Source organism: Passer montanus, unplaced genomic scaffold, assembly GCF_014805655.1.
Source record: "Passer montanus isolate IOZ18808 unplaced genomic scaffold, ASM1480565v1 scaffold28, whole genome shotgun sequence".
NCBI lineage: Eukaryota > Metazoa > Chordata > Aves > Passeriformes > Passeridae > Passer > Passer montanus.
This window is the reverse complement of record NW_024367483.1, coordinates 11,072,168-11,097,964: the sequence shown is the minus strand read 5'-3', so window position 1 is coordinate 11,097,964 and position 25,797 is coordinate 11,072,168. Positions and strand designations below refer to the sequence as shown.

The 25,797-nt window shown below is 33.6% G+C and overlaps 1 protein-coding gene across 2 annotated transcripts in view; it reads right to left on the bottom strand.

The window, feature by feature from the left end:
- Positions 1 to 25,797, bottom strand: part of NCAM2 (neural cell adhesion molecule 2) — a 264,883-nt gene that overhangs the window by 71,552 nt on the left and 167,534 nt on the right. For both annotated transcript variants that reach the window (XM_039713271.1, XM_039713272.1), the window contains exon 9: positions 11,100 to 11,250. In XM_039713271.1, the coding sequence (XP_039569205.1) occupies positions 11,100 to 11,250 (151 nt within the window). The remainder of the gene's footprint in view (positions 1 to 11,099; positions 11,251 to 25,797) is intronic.

The following is a 25,797-nucleotide window of genomic DNA, read 5'->3' as shown; positions in this document are numbered from 1 at the left end:
ATATTTTAAAAGTGTAGGTGAGTTATAGACTTCCATCTTTACAAAACTACAGGCATTAGCAGTCATAAACACAATAAACCACCATTAGGACTAAAAGTCTGTCAAATAAAGATATATCTCGAAACAAACAATTCACAATTGTAAAGCATTCCCCTCAAAAAAGAGCTTTGTAATTTCCCTCTCAAAAATCTGTGTAAAAGTGCTTTGCAGCCATTTCCCCAGCAGTCAAGAGCTCCAATATACAAAAAGGACTGTACTAATGACTTGAAACAGAAAGATTATCTTAAGACAGATGATTTTTGATTTCCTAGTCAGGAACAGATTACGATGCCTGGAGTGATGATGTTTTACAAAAAGAATATAATTCTGGAAATAATTGTCTTTTTATAATACAAATAAAAAATAATTTGCATTTCTTATGAAACCAAAAAATTGAGTTGGAATAGGAATAATTTGTTTATAAAGATAACTTGTTTTTTCCTGTATGCTCTTCATCACTAAATGCTGCTTAGTATGTTTTAATGGTTACAGAATTAGTATTTATCAAACATAAATACACATTATGTTTAATATAAAAGAATCACAAAAAATAACAAACCTAAAACCCTAGTCTTTGAAAACATAAGTCTGACTATATTATATGTCTACAAAACCTGATTCCATCAGTTTAATAATATAACAAACAAATTACATTAATAACCAGAATATTTATCAAAAAGTTCTATCAATTGAAAATGAAGTAAAACCAAGTAGAAATGAGGAGGTGGTTCTATGAAAGGATCTTTAAATGCAATATATTTGTTGTTTAAAAAAATAAAAGATTCAATGGAAATCAGTTAGAAAATTAGAACCATAAAAAATAATAATGCGCTCTGCTTAGATTCTGTTTAACTGAGAATTAATTTACACCTGACAAAATTCAATGCAGGGTGCAAATGAACTGTTCCTTTTAAGCTTTTTTACATCAAGTAAAAAGTTAAGATGACATAGTAGAGTTCTGAACAGATAAGTAGAAGTAGGAACTTGAACACACTCCGTTAAAAAAAAAAATCAACCCTGATGATATTTCTTATATCTGACTTTTAACTCTTTACTGAAAACAAAACAAGTAAAATCCCCCAAAACCGAAAAAAATTTTCACAATTTACCATTGATATTTTTTAATAGATGCACACAATATCATAGAATAGCTCAGGTTGGAAAGGACCTTAAAGATCACCCAGTTCCAATCCCCTCTGCCATGAGCAAGGACACCTCCCACTAGACTAGGCTGCTCAGACCCCCACCCAGCCTGGCCTTGAACACTTCCAGGGATGGAATCTCCAAAGATTCTCTGGGCAAGCTGTGCCAGGGCCTCACCACCCTCATAAATAAAAAGAGTTCTCCCTAAAATCTAATTTCTGATAACTATTTCAGTTTAAAACCATTGTCATTATGCTATCACTACAAAGTCTCTCTTCTGCACATGGAAAGGCTGCAAATGTCTCCTCGGAGCCTTCTCTTCTCCAGGCTTATCAACATCAACCCTCCCAGGCTGTCTCCATAGCTGAGCTGCTCCATCACTCTGATCTCCTTCATGGGTCTCACCTGGACCTGCTCCAGCAAGCCCGTGTCTTTCCTGTATTTGGTGTCCCAGAGCTGGACGCAGCACTGCAGGTGGGGGCTCAAAAAAGGTGGGTAGAGGGGTAGAATCACTCCTCTGGACCTGCTGGCCACAGGGCTCTGGATGCAGCCAGGATGTGATAAAGTCCATAAGGTTTTAAGGTTCAACTATGAAAGACTGAATATTGTTTTGGAGGGATTAGGCAATCCAAAAGAAAAAGACGCCTTGAAAGAACAAAGACTATATCACGAAGATCTGAAACTAAACCAAGCTATTCTATGGGTGTAGGATTCTGTAAGAAATTATAAATTTAGAATGGCATTTTATATTAGTTAATGTTATGGGACCAGCATCAGCTGAACTCAAGCTGATAATTTTGCCAAGCAAGAGAGAAACCAACAGGTTGGCACTCCAGTTAGAATGAGTTCTGGATAACCTGTGTAAGAAGATTATTTAAGAGAAGCAAATTCTGACCTGAAAGTTGTCTCTAGCATTTATATATCCTTGTTAGTTATAATGTCCAGGACCAGTGATTCAAGAACAGACTAATACATCACCTGCCTTGTCCAGAAAGTAATTAAATTAAGGATGACAAAGATCCAGCTCTGGTGTATGTTTGGTGTCATACACAAAATTAGATACAGCAAATTACCTGATTCAGTACATGTGTCCAGACAACTATAATGGAAGACTGGTGTGCAGAATCAGATTTGCACTTCTTAATTTAAGAACATAGGTTTTCAAAATGTGGCTCTTTGTTCCCCTGGAACATGTAATAAAAATATGTGACAGATTGTCAGGTCTAAGACTCTGGGACATTTCCTACAGTATATTATTGGAAGCCTTGCTCTAAAATGATTAATGTTGGCATAAGTTTCCCATCATCAAGGACTTTAATAAACCGCATCCTCTGGCAAATCTAGTACTGTCCTTGCCATCGATCCTGTAAAAGTGCCTCAATTTTTTGTAACTCTGCCACAATTTAGTTAACAGCCATCTATCTTTCTCTTGCACTTTCTCCCTCATACCTTTTCAATAGTTAATATTTTAAAATTAATAGCTCTTCCTTGGATACAAAGTAGAAGAACCTCCACAGACAAGTACAATAACTGTCACATATTCATTTGCAAGAAGAAATAATATTAGAAAGCCTTCAAAAATGTGGTTAGGTGACTATATTTTAATCTATAATCAGTCTTAAAAGGAAGACAAGAATTGTAAAACTTCAGCTACTTACTACTACTATCACAATCATGTGGCTGTAAGAGAAAAGCATCCAAGACCCACATAAGAAGTTTCCAAATAGAAAAGCTAATGAAATTCATCACATATTGATTTTAAATTGCCATAATTATTAGCTATAATCAGAGGGCTCTATTTTAACCGGAATCCAACCCATGATTTCAAAAGTTTTTAGAGGTACATGTTTCTTTCAAAGCAAGTGCAGAAAACACCACTCTTATTGTAAGACTTCCTTTCCATTGCCCCTCTTGTTTCCTCTAAAATTCATTAAAACATGACATTGATATTCAATAATATATTGACTGATGCACTATTGACTGATTATATCTTTATGGAGAGTAAGAGCCCCCTCCTACTGACAAGCAGTACTAGTTCCTTGAAACCTTAACTTGGGTATTATTTTTAATATTCAAACATTATATTAATTGCTCCATTTCCATAAGATACTTTTTGCTAGATGCAAGGCGGGTTGATAATTGCACATTAAATAATGTTGGGCAATGAATGCATGTATGGCTCAGGTGCTTGTTGCTGCCAGAGTTGCAGAAATTCAATGCACCTATTTTTCTCTGAATTTCAATTGTATTTGTTTTTACTTTAAAAAAACCCCAAAAACCACAAAAGCCAAACTAATGCCCAAGAGTTTTTAATTTCATAGAAATATCTGCTTTGAATTGATAAATCTCTCTAAAATTACCTAAACTAGTTTAAATTGGGAGGAGAAATTCTAAAGAAAACATAGCTAGGTAAAATAAGCATAATAAGCCACCAGTGATGTATAAAACATAATATTTGCATATGCCTATTAATCATTTTGTATGCCTGTGAATCACCAATACTGGCTATCAGATCTAGGACAGGAAGATTTCCCCCTACAGATCCATCACACTAGCAGCAATTTTCATTTTAGCAATAAAATTAGCAGGTGCTGCCCATTGTTAACACATTGTTCTCAAATGATGCCAATTTGTATCAAATTTTCAATTGTTGCATGTATTCCAGGACAGAATTACTGGAATAATTTAGTATGGGCTGATTTTTCCATCAAATATTACATTACATTATTGTCTCATAGGCAGAAGTGAAAAACTGCAATGTTTTTCTCAAACCAAGATTCTAACCCCATCTTTCTTCCTGCCCTATGTGTCACATTTCCAGAACAAAATCCAGTCTTTACCTTCCATATTTTCCTACTTGTCACACTTACCTCCACATGCCTCCTTATTGATATAATCTCTCCATTCCCTAATGTCTGTGTCTCTGTCATACCTTCCCAAATCATAATAGTTGTTGTATGGAGCAAGGACTCTTAACCTTTTCATCTCTTTACTTAATTTTCATATGCAGTGTTGTCCGGAAAACAACAAATAAAATCTCTAAAAAGTTGTTTTGTTCAAGTTTCGAATTTCACTGCCACACTTATCATATCACATAATTATTTTCTTCATTATACTCAGATGCTGTGACTCTGCTTTGATGGATCTGTCTTGGAGGTATAAGAAGGCCACAATACCTTTTTTCATACACAGGTTATTACTTTGTAATATGAATTACATTTCACATAGTGTTAAAATACTTGTGAAACCATTTAAAATTTATCATATTCATTATCAATGTAAATATTTAAATTTCACAATGTAGAACCATGCTCAAGGAGGCATCAGAAAATTCTTGTTTTTTTCTTTTTTTTCTACCTTCACTTTTCACAATTGCATATGTGAAAATTTATGACAGTAAGAAAAGATATTGAGGCATATATATCTATATATAGATATAACTAAATTATTAGAAACAAAAAAACCCAAATTATTTTATTCCTTGATTTTTTTTTCTTTCTACCTTTTCACAATTGCGTATGTGAAAATTTATGACAGTAAAAAAAGATATTGAGACATATATATCTATATATATAGATATAACTAAATTATTAGAAACAAAAAAACCCAAATTATTTTATTCTTTCAAAATTGTGCACTTCTATTTAGAAAAAAGTAGCTAACATATTATTAAAAAATATATACTTTAAATTATACCAAATTAATTGCAAGATTAACCAAAATACTCTTCTATTAAGAAAAAAGTAGATAATTTCATTTTAAAAAATCTACTTTAAATGATTCCAAATTAATAGCAAGATTAACCAAAAAACAGAGTAGAGAGCTCTGTTCAGTAAAAAAATTATGATAAATTTCTAATATGACTATCATGTTTAACAAGTGATTAACATATATTTAAGCAAAATGTTTTTAGGATGGAATTTTTGTTTGAAAGTGTTTTTACAGCCTTTTGGGCTAAATAATAGGCAGATTTATTATATAGATGAATAATTTCTCTATTTTACTACACTGTTGTAACATCAGAAAAAGAGAATGGATGCATTCAACTCTTCCTCATTCGGGGAAGTTTGGTGAAATGGTTTTGAAAAGTGACTGTATGTGAAAAACCTCATCTTTTGCACAGAATTCAAATTTCTTATCCCCTTGAAGTCACAGCAGTGGTACAGTAAACTTCCTTCTGTGCAAGTGCGCAAGTGGAAAGAAGAAAAATGGTAAATCTTACAACTGACATTCATAATATGTCAAAATTATCACACTTATTTCATGATGTTAAAGGTTGACCTTTTCCATCTTTGCTTTCTCATTTTAACCTATAAATTTGACAGGAAGAAATGTAACTAAAGCCAATAGTATTTTATTAGAAAAGATGGATATTTTTTTCTATACTATTTCAATATTTTGTTTCTCTTGATTGTTTTTCCTGTAATTTGTTTCTTTCCCAGGCCATATGTTGGTATTTATTACTGTTGCTTTCTGGCTGTGATGACAGGATAGAGCTGGGTCCTCATGGCTAATGGATGAAGGGAAGATATAAAGAAGACAAAGTCAGGATTTTTCAGTGGTGTCCAGTGACAGGAAAGAGGCAATGCCATTCTGTGATTCTGTTAGTAGTGATGGCATGTTGCTGCACCGATTTCTTTTAACAGAAACCAAATACAAATTATGAACTGTTTGAATGTATCATGACTTATAATAGCAGTAGGCAGCTGGAATCTTTTGTGACATTTATCACAACATTGAGGTTTCCCAGAGAGTTGTAGATGATCCTTCCACGGAAGTGTTTGAGACTAGTTTGGAGGAGCTCTGAGCAACCTGGTCTAGTGAAAGTTGTTCCAGCCCATGGCACAGGGGTTGGTACTGGATGAACTTTAAGATTGCTCCAAACCAAACCGTTCTGTGATAACATTTGTGACATCTTGTACACAGTAGTAGCATTTTCGCCAGTTGAAAACCTTTCTTCCTTGAAGGTAAACACAATTTGTAGCTCAATCTGTTGAATCCACTTTTAAGTAATGGTGTATATGTTTTTGGAAAGATAAAACTAAATTGCATGAATCCAAAGCATCCCACTGAACTGCAGTGCAATACAGCTAAGACACAACAAAGCAGAATAATCAGTTAATGAAACCAAGTTCGATATTGCAACAGTAATGAGGTTGGTTTCAAATTGTGGCAGGGAAGAAAAACAAACAAAAGAAACACAAGAAAAGACTGTTATTGATAAGCGATAAAATAGTATAACAAATACTGCACAGTTTTCTTTACAGGTAAAGACTAAACTTCACATGTTGCATGATTATTTTTGTTTTTACCACTCAAAATTGGTACTTAAGTAATACTGAATATTACTATAAAAATCATGTTTGGATGAAAAGCAATATTAAGAAAACAGTCATGATCCTGGAATACACTAAAAATTATTTAAATGCATTTTTTCAGAAATTGCTTTTTAAGAAATCATTTTTATCAACTACTCACACGGTTGATCTCATACAAAAATGTACCACATTACTCAATGAAATATATTTGTCATAGATGATTCTATCTCAAAATATTACTCTTTGAGCACTGTGAGGAAATAGGCACTTTTGGAAAATTCAGCATATCTAAGAGTTGCGGTATCAGTACCGCAAGTAAATTGAGAGGTTTAACTATAATAGTGATGTGAAAACTGCTGGTTCCAGCTAATAAGGCCCCTTGGTCAGGATGCTTCCTGGATAGTGTATGGGAAAATGGAATTTTCCAAGTGATGTAGCTCAATGCCTTTCTCTGGTAAAAGGAACACTGTCCAAAAGAATTTGCACCTGGTGATAGAGAGCAGTCAGAAACAGTAACATCTTACATGGTGTGTGCACCTGGGAGGACAAAATGAAGTGAGGGTTGTGAAAACTTCCGACAGGTTAATGACAGTTTGAACACAATGAAGGGAAAACTGTAAGGGCACACAGAGAGTCTTTCAAAGATCATAAGTGTTGTTCATTATTTCTTGTTTAAAACTTTTCCAACTTAGTAACTAATAACAACAATGTGGTGAAAGATGATCCAGCACATGGAACATATAAAAATTAAGATTTTTCTTCAGTGCTAATTATGGAGTGAAAAATTTGTGAAACCCAAGACCTAACGTGTTCTCTCATCACAATTTTTCTTCTAGCCTTTTCTTTAGGTCTTTATTGTGCACATTTTTTATTGTGCAAAAAAAATGCTACATGGATATGTAAACATTTGTATAGCAGAACTATCTTTGAGAGACACCTGATATTATAAGCAAAATCAAGTTATAATTTTATATGTATTTTTATATATATACATATATATATATACATATATATATTTAAATTCCTCAGGCTGTCTTGAAAATTTCATCTTAGCATATGGCCAGCTTTATCTTTCATATGTAGTTCTCTAATATTTTTAATTTAAAAAATAGTTATTTCTCTATGATAAATATGTAGATAATAACTATAGACAGATCTTAATACCCAGTACATATCACATATTCCACCATACATATCATATATTCCACTTTTCAATTGATTGCTTACTATTACTCTCATCCAATACACACTAGGCTTCATACTTAAAACCAAATTTTGAAGTTGATTAAATCCATTAATAAACATCATTTGAAAAGAGTATTTTATTTTGATGTAATTTTTATTTATCTTTCTTATTTTATATAAGGAAAATTAAACATAACTAAACACAAAGATGACTTGGTAGGAAGAAATATTTAAAAATGCCCCCTGGTTCCCTGCAATTCATGTCTTCACAGCATTCCTTTCAGATAAAAGTCAGGGTTAACAGTTCCCTGTTGGCATCAAACCTGATAATCTCTTCCTGTCCTAGAGAACTGCTCTTATCACCAGGAGCAACCCCAACAGAGAACAAGGATAAAGCACGGAAATTCTGTGCAATCCTACTGCCAGTTTAAATCTCTGATAGGGGTCAGCAAGTAAAAGGACGAGACAGTGACACCAGAGTACTCAGTGCCTTCATTAGACCTGTTTGACTGAAGTGGCGTTTAAGGATGTGATGGAAGCAGTTTCCTCTCCTGACTGCACAAACTGTCAAATACAATAAAACATAAAGAAAAAATGCTGTAGCTTTGTTACTAACTTACAGAAAGGCATAGATATGTTGGTTACTTCCATCTAGAAACTGTAAGACAATATCAAGAAATAAGTTCTGCTTATCTACTTATTTTTTAATTTTAAAAAGTTATTGAGGGCCTATATGAGAATATTATTAAAGATAATTCAAATTTCTGTTAACATGGCTTAACTGCAAGACTGAGCCATACCTTAAGAAATTCTCAAAAACTGTTTGGAAGAGGACAAAACCAAACTAATGGAAGAAAAAAATTAAACTATTTTGAAGGGTCTAATGCAATTTTTAAAATGAAAATTTGGGGAAAAAAATGTAAAAGCCCTGATAGCACTGTTTGTAGCTACAATTATTACGCTGAAGAAATGCCACTTGGAAAATATTACAAGGATAATCAGAACTATTCGATATTGACTTCACAGAATCCCCCCATTTTTAATAGCTTGCTACAAAAATACAAATTAATTGTTTAGTTTTTGAACCTGAATCTTTTTGCTCAAATTCCCAAGCCTGCAACTTCCCATAACTGGAATGACAGATAAGCGTGACACTCTTTCATGTAGGAAGATACAGGGGAAAGGACTGTCAGAGCTTAGGACAGCCCAGCATTGGGTGGAAATGGGGGCAAGGAGGTGCTGAAAGCCTCTTTGAAGGGGTTGTTCTGTTCCAGAAGTTTATGTCAGAGGCCAGACTGATGGGAGATGAGCCTGCAAAGAGGCACTTCCTTCTGGGGACATTATTTTTAAGAACAGGAGAATTCTTTACTCTCAAACAAGTGTTTTCTCTCCTGGGCAAGACAAATAAGTTATATTTGAAGCTCATATACCAGTGCAAAGTTATTTGCAAAGGAAAGCAAAAAATTTCTCTGACTCAATCAGAATATGAGACAGACCTATATCATACCACCCTAGAAAACACTTGCTTTGCATCATAGAACTACTTGACTTAAAGGAATTGAGGAAAATTGTATTTCTGTTAGTCAAACAATGCCTGTGCTGGAAAAAATACATTTGGGTTAAAGCTCGCTAGCAATTGAGTATTTAAAACTTAAAACTCCAGTTTTAGAAACATCATCATAAAAATATTCTGTTATACATTAAAAGTAACCATTACAATGTGTGATTTCTCTGATGGTAGAATAATATTTCTATGTTCTTTATAAACTACATTTCCTCAGAGGTTTTTAGAACTCTAGAAAATTTTATGCTGTATCAAAACCTGTGTCTACCAAGACATAAATTCAGACTTTAAGTTATTCCATTTTCTCATACACTATATTTGATTGTTCCCACATATATTCAAAATTAATTCTGCCATACCATAAAAAGATTGCTACTTTTAAATTCTTTCCACATCATCTAAAACTTTCATCCTGAAAGGTATCTTAGGTTATAATAATGTATTGTATCAATGCAGAGGTTTTATTATGCCCTCTGGTATGAATTCTGTATTGCTAATAAATGCTTAAATTTCAATTCTCCATGTTTCATAACATGTGGTGCAACATATCCCTCTCTTTTGAATACAAAATATATTCATATTGAATGCTAAAGCATAGTGGCAACACAACCACAATCAAATCATATATTTCATATCATGGTGTTGAGAGTTGGCAGAATTTTAAAGAAACTTCACTTAATTTGCATTTTTATCTAGGGGGTTTTTTTCCCTTTATATACATATAAAAGGTTGTCCTTGCATGCATTAAAGAAAACAAATATAGCAAATTAGGATTTAATTCTTAAGTCTTCTGGCTTGGCAAACCTCTCAATTCCTAACACCTAAAAATTCTTTTGATCATTCCTCATTTTTCTTTCAGATTTATACTCTATGCCACAATGCAATGCTTCTCTGCCAAAAAAAGAGCACACAACTATAGTGAAAGCACTTTGAGAACTCCTCAGGAAATCACTCCATGGTCTGCAGTCATTACTTTTATTTCTGTGCCACAGAATCCTATTCCAGCTTTTATCTTCCCACTGGAAAGAATTTTTCTGTTCAAAGACTCAGTTCAAACAAGCTCATGCAAACTCTACTGGAGATGCAAAATAATTGTATCTAGAAATTTCTAGACAAATGAAGCAACTATGAAATTTAAATAGAAGGATTTTTTTCTTGTTTTCATTTTTTGAAGACCTTTGCTCATGAATTTGAAGAAAAAATTGAAGAAGTAATTACTCAATTAATTTTTTTATATTTCAGATTTATATCCTCTGATTAGCTTCTCAAGCACGAGACTCTTCTAAGCAAAAATAATCTCCTTTTCTCCTGGATAAAATGCGAGAGCTTGGAATAAAGACAATCTCTAAAAGAGACTGTTACAAACATGAAAACTCCAGGAGGTTTTATAATAGTGGCTAGACACCATTTAGAGATTAGTAAATCAGAGGACTCAGAAACAAAAAAAGAATCTTTGTTGATTCTTAGAAGGTTAAGCTCAAGACTTAGCTGCTGCTCAAGCCAGTCCTTACTTTATCCCACTGAATGCTTTTCATTCCCAACAGTCTCAGCTTGCCTGGAGATTTGAAGTTATTAAGCTTAGCCTTAATTTATGGGATAATATCACTGGAATATGATTTCAGAAGAAACCCTGTACTACTTAAGTCACCAACAGACCAACAAGAGTCTTGTTAACTTCAGAAAGACAGGATTCCTCCACAGAGGAATGAACTACAGAACATACTTTCTTCATTTATGCAAGTTTAACCATTAATTACCACGAAAAAAATGACCTTCCATTAAGAATGTACTATTTTTTTTCTTATCTTTTAAAACAGATTTAAAAGAGAAAACAAAATATTAGAACTTACATTCAATATCAAGGTACATGCTCTTTTGGTGCCCACCAATTCTACTTGCCGCTTCACAGTCATATCTCCCTGAATCTGACAACTTCACATCTTTAATATGCAGTGACGACTTTCCATGCTGCCCTTTGACTTCTATACGGCCATCTGGGCTCTGTTTACATTGATTCAGGAAAAAAGAAGGTTTTATATGTTTATATATGTATATCAATGTAGAATTTATATATTAAACACTATTGATAAGAATGACTGAAAGCATCTCTTCACCTATAGTGAAGTTATTACTGACAGCTAAGCAACTTCTAAATTGTCCAAATAAATTAAAAAAATATGGAAAAACATGTTCTCTTTCTAGGCAATATAATAAAAGAAATAAGTACATGCTTAAAGGAACATTGTCAAGGGAAAACACAAAACTTATCAATTTATAACAGCAATAGTGAACCCCATACTCAAAACATCTTTATGATCTCACTCACTGTGTTATGATGCTGTTAAGAAAAATGCATAGATACAACACTATATCTTAGATTACACACAGCATTATCTCTGGTCCTTACAACTGCAGCTGTGAAACTGAACAGAAGTAATGCCTCAGACACTGAGCAAATCCCTGAATCTCACAACTGCTAAAAAAACCTTGAACCATAAATGCAACAAGAATTTCTGGATTTCAGTTCCTTTTCATTACATGGAAAAGGCATGAAAAAATGAATGCTGCCTATGAATTTTCTAGAACATAAATTTTATAAAAAAATACCTATCCATAATGACTCTCCTTGCCCCTCCCATCCCTCCCCACAAAATTATTTGAATTTAAAGCATATAAAAATATTAGGTAAAACTAAACAAAATAAAGAAAAATTTCTCTTCTTGATGCTTCAAACTTTATGAAATATTATGACTGAGGAAAAAGAAGTTATTTTCTTCTGCTCTTTACTTGAAGCATCGTACAATACTTGGGCTGGAAAGGACCTCAAAGCTCATCTCATTCCAACCCCCCTGCCTGGGCAGGGACATCTTCCACTAGATCAGTTTGCTCAGAGTCCCATCCAACCAGACCTTAAACATTTCCAGGGATGGGACAGCCACAGCTTCTCTGGGCAGCCTTTGGGAAATTTCAGGTACTTTGTCATCTCTTTTTTTGCTTAAGGGAAAAAAACCTCCAAATATGATTAAAAATACTGATGTTAACCTACCTTCATTATTGTAAGGTGGAAAAGGGATGAGAACACAGTTACTATTTCTGTGCATGACGTTACACTTGAAGCAGATTTTTATGTTCAATTCTATAATACACACACTCAAGTTTGCTGCATGTTACACTCAATACTCACCAAGTGGCTGCTGATGTTTAAGTGGCTGAGCTTTTAACTCATTACAATTTTTCCTTGACTTACTAAAGGAAATATGTCACAATTTAGACCGTAAAATATTTGATGTAAAGCAGTCAAATGGAGCATTCTGTTCATCATGACCTCTATAGAAAGAAAAGTATCCCGATCCTATGTAAGAATCCAAGTAGACAATTTTTTTTCCTGTGAAAATGGCTCATCACAGGTACATAAATTACAGTTCTTGAATTTCTTGAATTCTGACTCAGAAGCCAACATAAACCTCTTTGGATTGGTAAAAATTAGCAACTTAGACCACTTAACTACCAATTTTAATACTGAAATTTCTATTTCCATAATATGATCAAAAAAGAAAAAGAAAAGTTATGATGTTGCTAGTAAACATGTTACAGTAGTGAACACCATGGCTTTTGGAAGGAATTCCTCGGCTGATTAAAATGCAATTTCTTTAAAAAAACCACTGTTTTCTAATTTCTGACACAAAGCCAGATTTATATATATATGTGAAACATATATATAAATGGTTGTTTATATAGTATTATATGTATTGTTTATATATATGTAAAGCAAGTACATTCTATGACATAGTTAATACTAGTTATGAGTATTTTCTTCTTTATTTAAATATTAAGCATGTAATACCATGGTCAAACTACATTATTCCTACTAAAATGTACATACAATTCAGAAATTTAATTTCTGATTTTGCCTTGATGACAAATATTTTCTTAAGGACTTACACTTAAAATGGTTAAACAACCTGTAACAATGAATCATAGATACAATAGTAAATACTTTGTTAGTGATTCTTTAGTTCAATACTAATCCCAAATACTTTAATTCTCCAATACATATTTCACTATAAGTAATTCCATATATCCCTAAGCACATATATGAGTACTAACTGATGTAATACAAAAAAATAATAATGAAAATAAGCACAAATATCCTTAAATTAATAGGTTTCACAGTAATTTCTCTATCTCTTTTTAGTTTATTTAATTATTTTCTAACACTTATGGAAAAAAAATTTGACTATACTCAGTAAAATTTTCTTATGTTTTCACATTCTCTTATTCAAATGTAGATGATGTAATATATCTTAGATTTATAGGCAGGACAAAACCCAAGTTATAAATACTAATAAATACTCTGAATAATAGAAGATTTTCGTATATCATTTATTTTTATAATCAAATATATGGTAGAAACATTTTAAGAAGGATTTTCTAGTTTTAAAGTCCATAAAACAAATAAAACAATGGTAGGCAAGAACATGGCACTAGAATTATCACAAAAATATGCATTTACTAAAAACAATTTCTACTTTTTTTAGGTGTGTGTGTTAAAACTGCTTACTAGATCAAGCAAAATTTCTAAAATGTGTTCTGCTTCATTGCTTATAATACACATTATACTTTTTAATAAACAGTTTAAAAATTCCTGTTCCCTGAGTCTATTCTGCAAATGGATTGGTGTACAAATCCATAATTCATTTCTTTTACAAAGATACTGCAATACCTGATTAAAAATATACTGATAGGCTGGCATTCCTGAAGAAAGAAACACATGAAGTGGCTTTTTAATAAGCAGTTTAAAAATTCCTGATCCCTGAGTCTATTCTGCAAATGGATTGGTGTACAAATCCATAATTCATTTCTTTTACAAAGATACTGCAATACCTGATTAAAAATATACTGATAGGCTGGCATTCCTGAAGAAAGAAACACATGAAAGAAACCAGAGTGTAAATACAGACCAAGAAAATTCTATTGCAAACAAAGAAACAACCAACTGAACAAATAAATATATGAAAGGAAATGTTTTGATGCAGGTGTCTCTATCTGTGAGAGGATTCCCAGTATATGAGGGAGATTACCACATGCAAATCAAAATGGTAGTGAAGTTGGTGAGGTTTCACAAGGCCTGCAAAAATACTGGTGTGACTGTATTATATTTCTTTATGGTATAAATCAGACAAGAGAGATCTGGGTTAATGATTAAAGGACATATGATCACACAAAAAAAGCATGTAACAGTGCAGTTGAGTATGAAAAAGAGCAATAAAGAAACTGGGACAAAAATCGAATATGCAGCATTACCTGGAGCAAAAACTGAAGATACACTATTTACATTTTTCTGTTATTGTAAAGGACATTATTAAAACCAGGATAAACTGACAAAGCAGAACTTTCTAACAATTGGTAACACCTTGCTGGAATTAATTTCTCTCCTGCACTAATTATTGAGAACACACATTAGTACTATGTACGGAACCATAACACACCAAAACAAGAAGAGAAAGAGACACAGGTATGGGAACACTATACCTGCCCAGTAATTCTTAGGAAAAATCCTCACCAGGAAGAAAGCTTTGGAGCTGCCAATGGGCCAAAACCAAAATACAGATATCAACTCTATAAATTAACAATGTCAGTAACTCTGAAGCCTGACTGAAATAATAATGGAAACACATTAAATTGGACATTCTTTTTTTTTTTTTTAATGTTATAGCATGAGAGATGTAGAATCTGTATTTAATTTTTTTGCTTGATAATGATAAAGAGCAAAAAAGGGACAGAACAACCCTATAGACAATCAGAATAGTCTCTGTGGCTCAACACTCATGATTTCTGCTCATTCACTGAATTACTCAGTATCTCCTCCCACTATAGAGAATGAACAAACATTGAGGTCTCACAAACTTGAAGCTAAGACAGTACCATACAGATTTACATATTCTTTGGAAACAAAAATTGTGTTAACAGATCCTTACACTCTTAGACACTGGAAGAACGATGAAGTCTTCAGAAGTTATATTTTCACAACATTTTAGAATTCATAATAAAATCTAAGAAATAAATACTTTCATGATTAATTTTCATTGGAGAATTTAATAGAAATCATAAATAGAAGTAGGGTTTTGAGGCTTTGGTGGTGGGGTTTTTTGCCCCCATAACTTCATCACCAGCATAAAACTAAAATACAAGTGAAAATCTTCAGCAGAGATTTTGAAAAATATTTTACTTAGGTAAAGTCACTTTGTGATTTTATCCCCATAAAAAGCACATTCCCTAAATTCGGAAGCAGGAAAGTCCTTTTATTTTGAATATTGATAGCAATCTAGTTCTCTGCCATTGTTAAAGGAAACTCTTCTATACAGGTCTGTAAGTAAAAATATCCAAAATGACACCACATAAAAAGTATCTTCTGGGAAAAAAAAAGGTGAAAATTTTCTGCACTTGCAATACTTTTGCTTATAACATGTAGTTCAGCAAAAAATTACTTCTATGCTAATTAAAAAATGAGAGGTATTGCATAATTTGAGCTTAGTGCTACAGATTCTGTAAAAGTACATATATATTTTTGGTTTGGATAAAATTTATGTCATACTATAAATGTTATTCTTCTCCTTGACTCCTTCTGTCATGATCATGCTTCCTGAATGTCTTGCATAATTTGTAGTTCCACATGTGAGTATTCCCAAAGGCCTAACCAGCTGATGCTGACTTGACTGGTCTATTCACAGCTTCAAAGACAAGAATCAGAGCTCTCAAGGCAGTACCAGAACAATGAATTTCAAGAATTCCACTCTGAATTTCAAGAATTCCACTTGCAGAGTGGATGGCGATGTGATGAGACAACAACATCCATATGGAGACAAGGAAAGCTTCTGGAACAGAATAAATTATTCAGGTACCATGAAGTCTTCAATCTGCAAAATTCCACTGCCATTTTAGTAAAATAAGTGTAATTTTTCAGGACAGAGTTCAGTGATTAAGGTGCTCAGAAATTGTTGTTTGTTTACAAACTGTAGAGAGTTGCGCCTGGACAGAGGTGGATGGTGTGGTTAGCAGATGAGTTTGATTTATCAGCCATTGCTCCAACTCCCACTGAGAAAAAGTAGAACCAAATGGGATGAAGTTGTAGGGCTGCCAAAACTTGCATTTCGAGTTGGCTGATAACAGGAATGGAAGGTAAGAACAGTTGCAGAAATTGGTGACTCATTTGTAGCTGGGTTTTAGTAATGTTGCTTGAATGGTCAGAGCAGCTGACTTCCCTCCTAGAGTTTACCACTTGGCTGTCAAAGGACTCCTTCAACCCCCGAAGTCCAAGTGCAAGACTGCAAGCAAAACAATCCCTTTATTTAAAATCTAGACAAGTTGAAATACCTTTATTTGGTTTTTTTTTTCCTAATGTTTAAAGTTTACTCATGAGCACAGTGCCATCACTGTCCATAGTTAAAATGATACAGGTGAGTTTTGCCTGTCAAATTTACCAAATATATCTTCTGACACCTTGTGTACTTTAGTATTATTTTGGATGTGCACTGCATATATTAATCACAGAAAAGATGAAGAAGGTAGTGGCTTAGAACTGAGACTGTGTTTTTCTTTTGCAAAACATGGAGCAATGTACTAAAAAACAGCTGCTGTAAGAACATATAACTGGAGTAAAAGATGCAGGTATTTTAAATTTCCAGCAAAGGATCTGTTTCAGATGTACACAGTTGAAGATCCTCATACTGCAGGGGGGGATGATTGAAAAAATCATAGTTCTTCAAATTGTTAAAATTTTCCAACTCATTCTTTAGTCTTGGTTATGTTTTCACACCACCGAATTTTCAAGGAGAAAACAAATATTGATTAACAGTATCATCTTTGGAATTTCACAAATAACAATTTTTTAGGAAGTTTGCTGATTTCAGGTTGTGCTCACATCCACATGAGAGGTAACTTGAGATCATATACTTCAGGCTGATGCTTCTTATAAGTGAGATTTAAGCAGATCTTAATTGCCATGAAAATGTTTCTTGAAGCAGCATGAAAGATAAGAACTTCTGCAACCTGACATGCTGATACTAAATGATGATAAAATTCCAGAAGTCTATTAAATGTACGTGACCAGCAATTCCTAGTCTGAAAATCTACCTTTGATGATGAGAGAAAGGGCTGTTAGTCACAACAGCCATCATCGTGTAGAAGCTGATGGAAGCTCCCTTCTGGATTATGGATGGTATATTCACAATATTCCCCATTCTCTTCAGGTAAATGTATTTTATCCATGCACCTGTTGGAGACAGCAGAAAATTCCAGAGTATTGCTATGTGCATATGCCTTAATGTCCAGTGAATCAGAATAATGCTACAGCAGTGTCTTGGACTTCAGTGATTTCTATAGGAGACCTTGTGATACTTTAAACTTCAGCTTGTTAATTATACATGTCATCATGCTGCTAATTCCTGCATTTTTAGGAATATGTTTTGCCACAAAGAAGAAATTATTGAAGCACCTATTGGTTGTAGGTCTATAGTGTAGCACCAGGGAAGTCACAAGAAAACCTAATGTTGAAGAAAAAAATACTGTTGTTTTGATTTTCTGTTCAGCTGCAGACATGCCACTTACTTTTATAGAATTCAGACTGTAAATGGCAGCAGGTTCTATGCAGGTTGTTAGCTGCATGTATAGTCTCAGGAAAAAATGTGTTCTTGAATGCTTCATACAACTTTTTGAAATTATGAACTGATATTTCATTGATTCATGCTGCTGTTTCTTTCAAAGTTTAGTCATTATGCAAAGAGATGACCCACGGAATCCTGACACCAAACACCTACTAAAACATGAAATGGAAAACTAAACTTCTTTCCTTCATTGGTTTTTACTCAACAATGAATATGTAAGAAAACTATTTAAGAGAGAAAAATGATGAACATCCATTCAAGATTACTTCTGCTAAAGATGCAAATCCTAGGTGTAAATAACAAATCTTAATGATGCAAATCACAAGAAAGAAATGGTTGATGATTTTTAATGGCAAAAATATTAGCATCATATCAAATAAAATTGTAAAGTAGAACAAGCATTAGTATTGCCCATGATAAATGACAACAGTAACCACAAATGAGTGTTTCTAAATATAACAGAAATACTACAAGTCCAATAATTGTATATGTACTTTGAATTAGAAATCCTGTTTCACTAATAAATACAGTATTTAATGGCTTTATTCCTGAGAATTTTTCTGATCTGAATCTATTCCAACACTGCTACGATGCCATTAAAATAGGTGACTCAAATGGATTCAGGCCAGCAAAATCCTCAGGAAGGAAACTTTTAATTACAATGTTTTTATTCAATACAGACCTCACATAAAAGAGCCATTAAAAATAACAATTTTACTATACATTTGTATCTTAGTTTAGACAGTCAAATATTACTGGAACTTGGGACTGATGGTGCTTGTTCTGTAATTTTAGTGGCCAGCAAGTGAAAACATGGGGAAAACTTAAAAAGGAACAAACAATTAAAAACCTATGGCTGGGCACACATGAAGACAAATCATGTCAACTTACTGCATTACAGAATGGACAAAAATAACTTGAAGCTGACCCAAGGCAGGGTGATGAATTGTCAATCCCTTTCTACTTTTTTTTTCTTTTTTTCTTTTTTTTTTTTTTTTTTTTTTTTTTTTTTTTTCTTTTTTTTATATTTAAAGAAAAACAAGCACTGTCAGCTGTCAGCCTGCCTCTGGAGTCTGGATGATTAAAACAAAGAAAGGAAAACTAGTAAAATTTTATGTAACAATTTTTGCTATAGTGTTATTTTCCCCCCTTTACTAATTAAATAATTTGAATTAAAATGTTCAAGTCATTATAACTGAACAAAGAATAATTGCTTGGTTTACTTGGTTTAAACTCATATTACTTGGACTGATTACTGATTAAATTGTTAGATATATACAGGTTGTATAACCCTCCTGCCCACGAACTTTTGCTGTAGCAACCTTTAAAATTAATACTACTACTACAAGAATTTCAAACAGAGCTTAATTCATGTGTATATACATTCATTTTATTTTCACAGAATTTGTATTTAAACTTTAACACAGTCTAGCTTTATTTGCAGGGATAACTGATGTAGCGAGGGTTGCAGAAAAAGAAAGAAAAGAAAAAAAAGATAAATGAAAAACAAATAACTATTTGAGTTTCTGGGTTGCTCAGTAGCTGTATGCAGTTTGAGACCCCTACCAGTTTACCATAAAGTTGATGTAAATTTCACTAAAATTATTCTGGCTAGACAGCAGATAAGAAGCCTGTCTGGAAACTGGGCTGTGACAGAGACCTGCAGGGGCATAGGTAAAAAACAAGGCTCCCTTAGGAGGAGGAAAGTCATGGAAGACCAGAAAGAGGCACAGCTTGAGCTACAAGGTGAAGGAAATTGTCAGCAGGACTGATCCTAACCTCACAGATCACAAAGTCTTTGCTCACAAACACTGAGAATTCTGGAGGGTTTTTTTCAGCTGAAGAAACAAAAGGAAATTACTGCAGTAGCAAGCAAATGGAGAATGTGAGGTAACCCAGATATAACTGAAAGGGCATATGTTTTCAAATAATTTTATTTAATTGATGTCCTGAATACAGTTCTCAGTTTTTTAATTTACATGTCTACATTGATAAATATGAATATAAATAAAAGCCTATGCTGGATATATCAGCTGAATTGTATATTTGCTATTACAGAAAAATGTTGTGCTACTAGAGTTTGAAATAAGCTGGGAAGCAGAGATTGCAACCAATTCTGTTGGGGAAAGTCTCATTGAGAAACCTTTAAGCCAATCTATTTCTTCTTTTCAGTCAGCTTACAGGATTCCTGACTCAGCTGTACACATTAGGAAACTGAATATATGATTAAATTATCAGAAGTTATGTATCAGTACACCATTGAACAAACAGATCTGTAATAACATATTAACTGAAGAGACTATGTGGATAAATTAATGACAGCTGAAATATTAGTCACAGCTCTAGAATTCTCTGGTATGCAGGTAATTGGGAGGGAAGACTGGGACCTGGAGGAAAGTAATCATTTTCTGTGTGAGGAGGAAAAGGAGAAGGAGGACTTAGTAAAAAAATGTCAGAAACAACTCTTTAACCAAGTTATGTCTATAGGCTACCTACAGGACATATTAAAGCATGTTAGATTATCATGTTGCAGTAAAGATTTCTACATGCTAGTAATTTATTTAATTTTGCAATAAATGTTACAACCTCATTTGCACAAGTAGGAATTTATAAAAAGGTAAACAATAATTTTATTACTAATAACATTATTTATGCAACACTTAGAAATTTTAATAACACAGGTTGAGTTCTTTTGACCATGAATCAAAACACAGACCTATTTCCCACTTATGCTGTCCTAAGAAATATTGTTTGCTGAATTTTATAAGCTGTCAGTAATGGGTGGTGCAAGCACTTTTCTCAGTGCACAGAAATAAGACTTTTGCATTATGTTTTACATGAAATTTCATAGTCTCCTAACTAGCAAGACATTCACTGATACATCATCATTGTCCTGTTAAATTATCATAATTTCACTGTCTTTGAAATCTAGGTATTAGTAGGAAAAATACTTTATGAGTAGATACACATGGTGAGATTGCACAGTGAGAATGTGACAGGAAAAGATATATTTTTAATAAGCATACTAAGGACATTAATAAATTATCAAAAACTAATTATTACATAGAGCTTAGATTAAAAAAAACCAAACAAACAAGGCATTGAAAAATTGAATACAAGCCTTTGCTTTCTTCATGGCTGTGAAAAAAGTTCTGAGGACTTAAATTCTCCTAATATATACGGTACTCAAACTGCCTTTTAGGTCAGGAAAACTGCAGACAATTTAATAGCATAAAACACATTTTTGCCAGCGTTGCACTTCTGATTTTGCCACTGATTATGCTTGATCTCAATGTAAGCAGAATGTAGAAAATGCAACACTTCTTAAGTGTCTTGAGAAGGTCCTGTTGTACATCAGGGAATAATGGCTCCAGCTGACTCCAGTCTCTAAAGCGTAGGTGCATTACCTAGAGACTCATCAGGTGTATATTCTCTATTTCACCAGACAAGATACAGCTATTTGGAAGTTCTTAAATCATTAGCAGATAACACAAGTGATACTTAGGCTGAAGCTCATGAAACAACACCTTGTGTTGTAGAGGAAACGAGTGAATATTCCAGTCCAAGCTGTGCTAGTATTGTAGAAAATGTTAGTCCTGAAAAGTTCCCTGGTAATTTCATTCTTCATCAGTGTAACAGACTTACTTACTCCTCACTGATAACTAAATGGCAAACTAGAATTGCATGGGAAATAAATGCCTTTTCCAAGCCTTTACAGCTTTATTTCAGCCAGTACATGCAGCACTACAACCTACAGAAAGTACCCAAAAACCATCTATTTGGTACGTAGGTAGTACAGAAGCAAATGGATTAAATAGAAAACAGTTTTAAAATTTTAAATATAAATTAGGTGTAAAAAAGAGCATCCATCCATTTACAGAACAGATAACAAATTTGGACTTAATTTAATGTATCCCATTAAAGAACGCTCAAATTAGTCATGTTCTTAAATTAATGTTTTTCCCTAGGTTTTTTAAGCTTTTAATACAGAAGAGTTAATAAATTTTACATTTTATTGCCCTTTTGTCTCCTTTAAATAATCAAAAACTTTGTCTCTGCTTACTTAATTCTTTTCCAGTAGAAAATGACGATAAAATTTTACTGAAAGGAGCAATGTACAGAAATGAGAGAATTCTGAGCTGGTGTAATACCAGTAGAGACAGCCATCCACACAACACGAATACCTCTGTCTCTGTGTATGTACAGGCACTTGGGGCTACTCTGAATAACAGATCATTTACCTTCTATCCCAAAAGAGGAACAAATCTGAAGGGCCCTCTGGTATTTTTGGCTAATATTTAGTACTGAGTTGTCGATCCAATCAATATTTCAAAATAATTACTAGCTTAATTTTTGGTTTAATTTACACATCACTGCACATAATGTAACCTAAAGGACTGTGTGGAGCTCAGACCACTGATGGAGCTACTTGAGAACTTGAAAATTTCCACATTAGCTCACAGTTTTTCCTCAGGTCACACAGGAAAGCTGGTCTTTATTTCTAACTGAATACAATCCTACTCCTGCAAAATCAATCTTCTTGCTCAAATATTGTCACCTCCCAAAATTAGAGATTGATGAAGGAACACCAAAAATTATTCAGATTTCCATGGATCGGATGGCTCCTGAAATTCTACTATTAAGTGCTCATATATGGCCCTTTATTTGCTTATGACACAGGGTATAAAGCTCTATATTCTCAACAGCATTTATTACCTAACATATAAGTGACTCTGTTGTTCATTTATTTACCTTCTTCCAGTCACAATATTCTTGGTCTCTAACGTCATAGTCTTAATATGTGATGTCCACTAAAATTCATTTGGGGCTTAAAAACAAAATACAAGAGAACTTTGATGCCTGACTGAATTGTTTGTAGAGTATTTCAATTGCACCATCAAACACAATTGTGGCTGGTTACATAAATTGTTCTGGTTTCCAGGCCTGTGCCAATATTGCAACAACAAAAACATTCATATGATATTGTAAATAGGAGCTTTTCCCTAGGTTATAACCTGTTTCACCACAATATGTAGGTGAAACAGGTTATAACAATTTTCTCCAATAGAGAAAAGAGACTGGCCTTGTATATTTACCAGCTATTCAAAGGAGAATTATTCATAAAGAGCAGGATTTGGATAGCTCAGAAAAAAAAAGCTATTTCTTGGAATCAATTAAAATACTCTAGATTCATCTCTGTTTTCTGTGATTTATTTCAAATAAAGACCTGTTCCTTGATAAGCAAGCATTTAATAGGGCTCACATTTCAAAAAGAAGGACAACATATTTCACTGACACTGTAAGACTGCTTCTTTTTGTGCAGGGAAAACCAACTGGGAGTAAAAAAACTTCAGATTCTTTTTAATAGCATTTGTAATAGCTGAAGTGAAGTTAATAGGCTTGGGAAAAAATAGAATTGACCTTTCAAAGAAAAAGATTACCTTTGCTTATTGTCTGATCATGAAAACCATGAAAAAGTCTACAAGCTCCACACTATAAATATTTATGATTTGCATGCAAATACAAAGTGAATTCAAACTTGGAAAATAAATTAATTATTAGTCTGAACTCTGCAATATTTAGAAACAATGTCACAAGAAATTTCACAGGGAGAACCAGGTTATTATTGCAATGGAAGAAAGCAGAATTCAAACTATTTCTGCAGTGATCATTATAAAATTAAAAATCACAGGTTGGGTTTTCCTTGGTGGTACAAGGAGAATAGTATAAGGTATTTAGGAGATATTCCGTGAATCTGTATGAAATAGAGTACATAGTACAGTAAAAAATAGAGTATAAAATCCTACCCTAAATCCAACACACAAGTTGCAACTGGGACCTCTCTGTATTGGCTCCTTTCATTCATTTTATGTGTTTAGATCATAAATTCCTCAGGGTATGCAGCATATGCCTCTTTGGACACATGCTGCATACAGTGGCGCCACTGTCTCACATCAAGACCCATCTGTTATTGTGATTTGTATTCCAAAACAGGGCTTGAAATGCTAATTACAAATAACGTTGATCAGCATTCATATTTCTGCTAGAATTAGATCCTATGAAAGTGGGCCACTAAACTCTGTCCTCACACTTGTGCAGTACACACAGGAATCAGTGACAATTTTGTATCAGCAATCAGGATGTGCTGTCCTTCAGGGATGTGTGTAGAGATGTATGTGCATGTCCAAAATCCATTTCATAACTGATTACGCCAAATTGAATCCAATCACTATTTTTCCTCCTCTTCTAAAAAAAGCAGCTCTTCTCCTGCCTCCTCTTTTTACTGGGAAAAGGGCCAGGCCTGCTGGATGCACAGTGGTCTGTGGGAATGTGCCATTCCAAATCCCAGCTGAAAGGGGCACGGCCAGGTTGGCACATCAGTGCAAGGACAGGCGGTGCTGGGGACTGGAAGGACACAGGCAGAGTACATGCACCAAGCAAGGAGCTTTTGCTTGACACTGAAACAGCAGATGAAGCTGTGGCCTTGGACTAAGCCTCCATTTCCATTTTTACACCTTTAGTGGTGAGACAAACACCTTGCAGCACGTACTGCCATTCATTTATTCAACCTTACCCACCCCCCACGTATTTATGGGCTATACAGCCACAGAAGGATTACAGAGGTCATCCAGTGTGACCTCTGTATTTCATTTTACACCTCTGTATTTCATTTCACCTCTGTATTTTCACTTAGCTTTCAGGAGAAGTCAGAGGAAAGGGAAAGACCGCTTTATTTCAAATTCTTACAGAAAGAGAGACCACACACTGTGTGGTAGATTGTCTAAGAGCTACATTATAAAAGGACAGAGGAAAAGGCTTCTTTGCTTCTGTCTTGAACTTGGCTTCAACTTTCAAATACACACTTCTGAGGTACTGAAAATCCTTTATCAAAGCTGTATTTTCCAAAGAGATAATTATAGAGCTCATACTCATTAATATTATCCTCCTTAAGCCCAGCTGGGTTACTTCTTTGATCTATGACTTTGGTGCATATTTTCCATTCTTTTGGACACAATAAATTCAAAACTCGGGAAAGTCTATGTCCCAGTTATAAGATCTATCATTGGACAGAAAATATTTTGGATCCATGCACGCTAAGAATGATCTCACATTTAACAATCTTCCTTATCCACATGAGGTAAGTTTACATTTTAGCAAAATAAGAACCATATTATTGAGGAACTACATACTAAAGTTAATAAAAGTAAAATTAAAAAATAAGAACAGCACTTTATGTATTCTTTTAATGATCATTGTGTTAATATTATTGCTTGAAAGTTTTTCCATCTTCTGTGGAAAAAAATCATCCCCTAAAGATACTCTTAATTCAACAGAAATAGAAACTAAGGTGCAGTTGATATAAAAAAACTGACCCAAAAACTCAAAATAATAATCCCTGGAATAAATAAAATAATTTTTATGTTTATACATAATTTACATTGTTGCATGATGGGATATTATTTTAAAATTTATCACATATAAGTAATATTTTCTATTTAAGACTATGTTCTATGTTGCTCTACCTCAATTTCTTCAATTCACTCTTTCCTTCTCTTTCTGTGTGCAAAACACTGCTGTATTATTTAACAACTATTCAATAATTTAATCACTGCCAGTTTTGTTCCCTATTCACCTAATTTGGTAGGAAAGCACAAGCCAAGCTTTTGGTAAGTCAGAGCAGGAGGACGATGGGGCAAATATAGCAGCATATTTTATAGGTCAAGGACATATTCAGTATTTCAGAACATTTATTCAAGATTCAGCAAAAACTCTCCCATGAGCAATACACAGAGTTCTTTCTTTGGCAAGTACAAAGGAAAGCACATGACTGTATTTATTCTCATTCTTTTTATCTTCCACATAGATTCTGTCAGCACACCAGTAG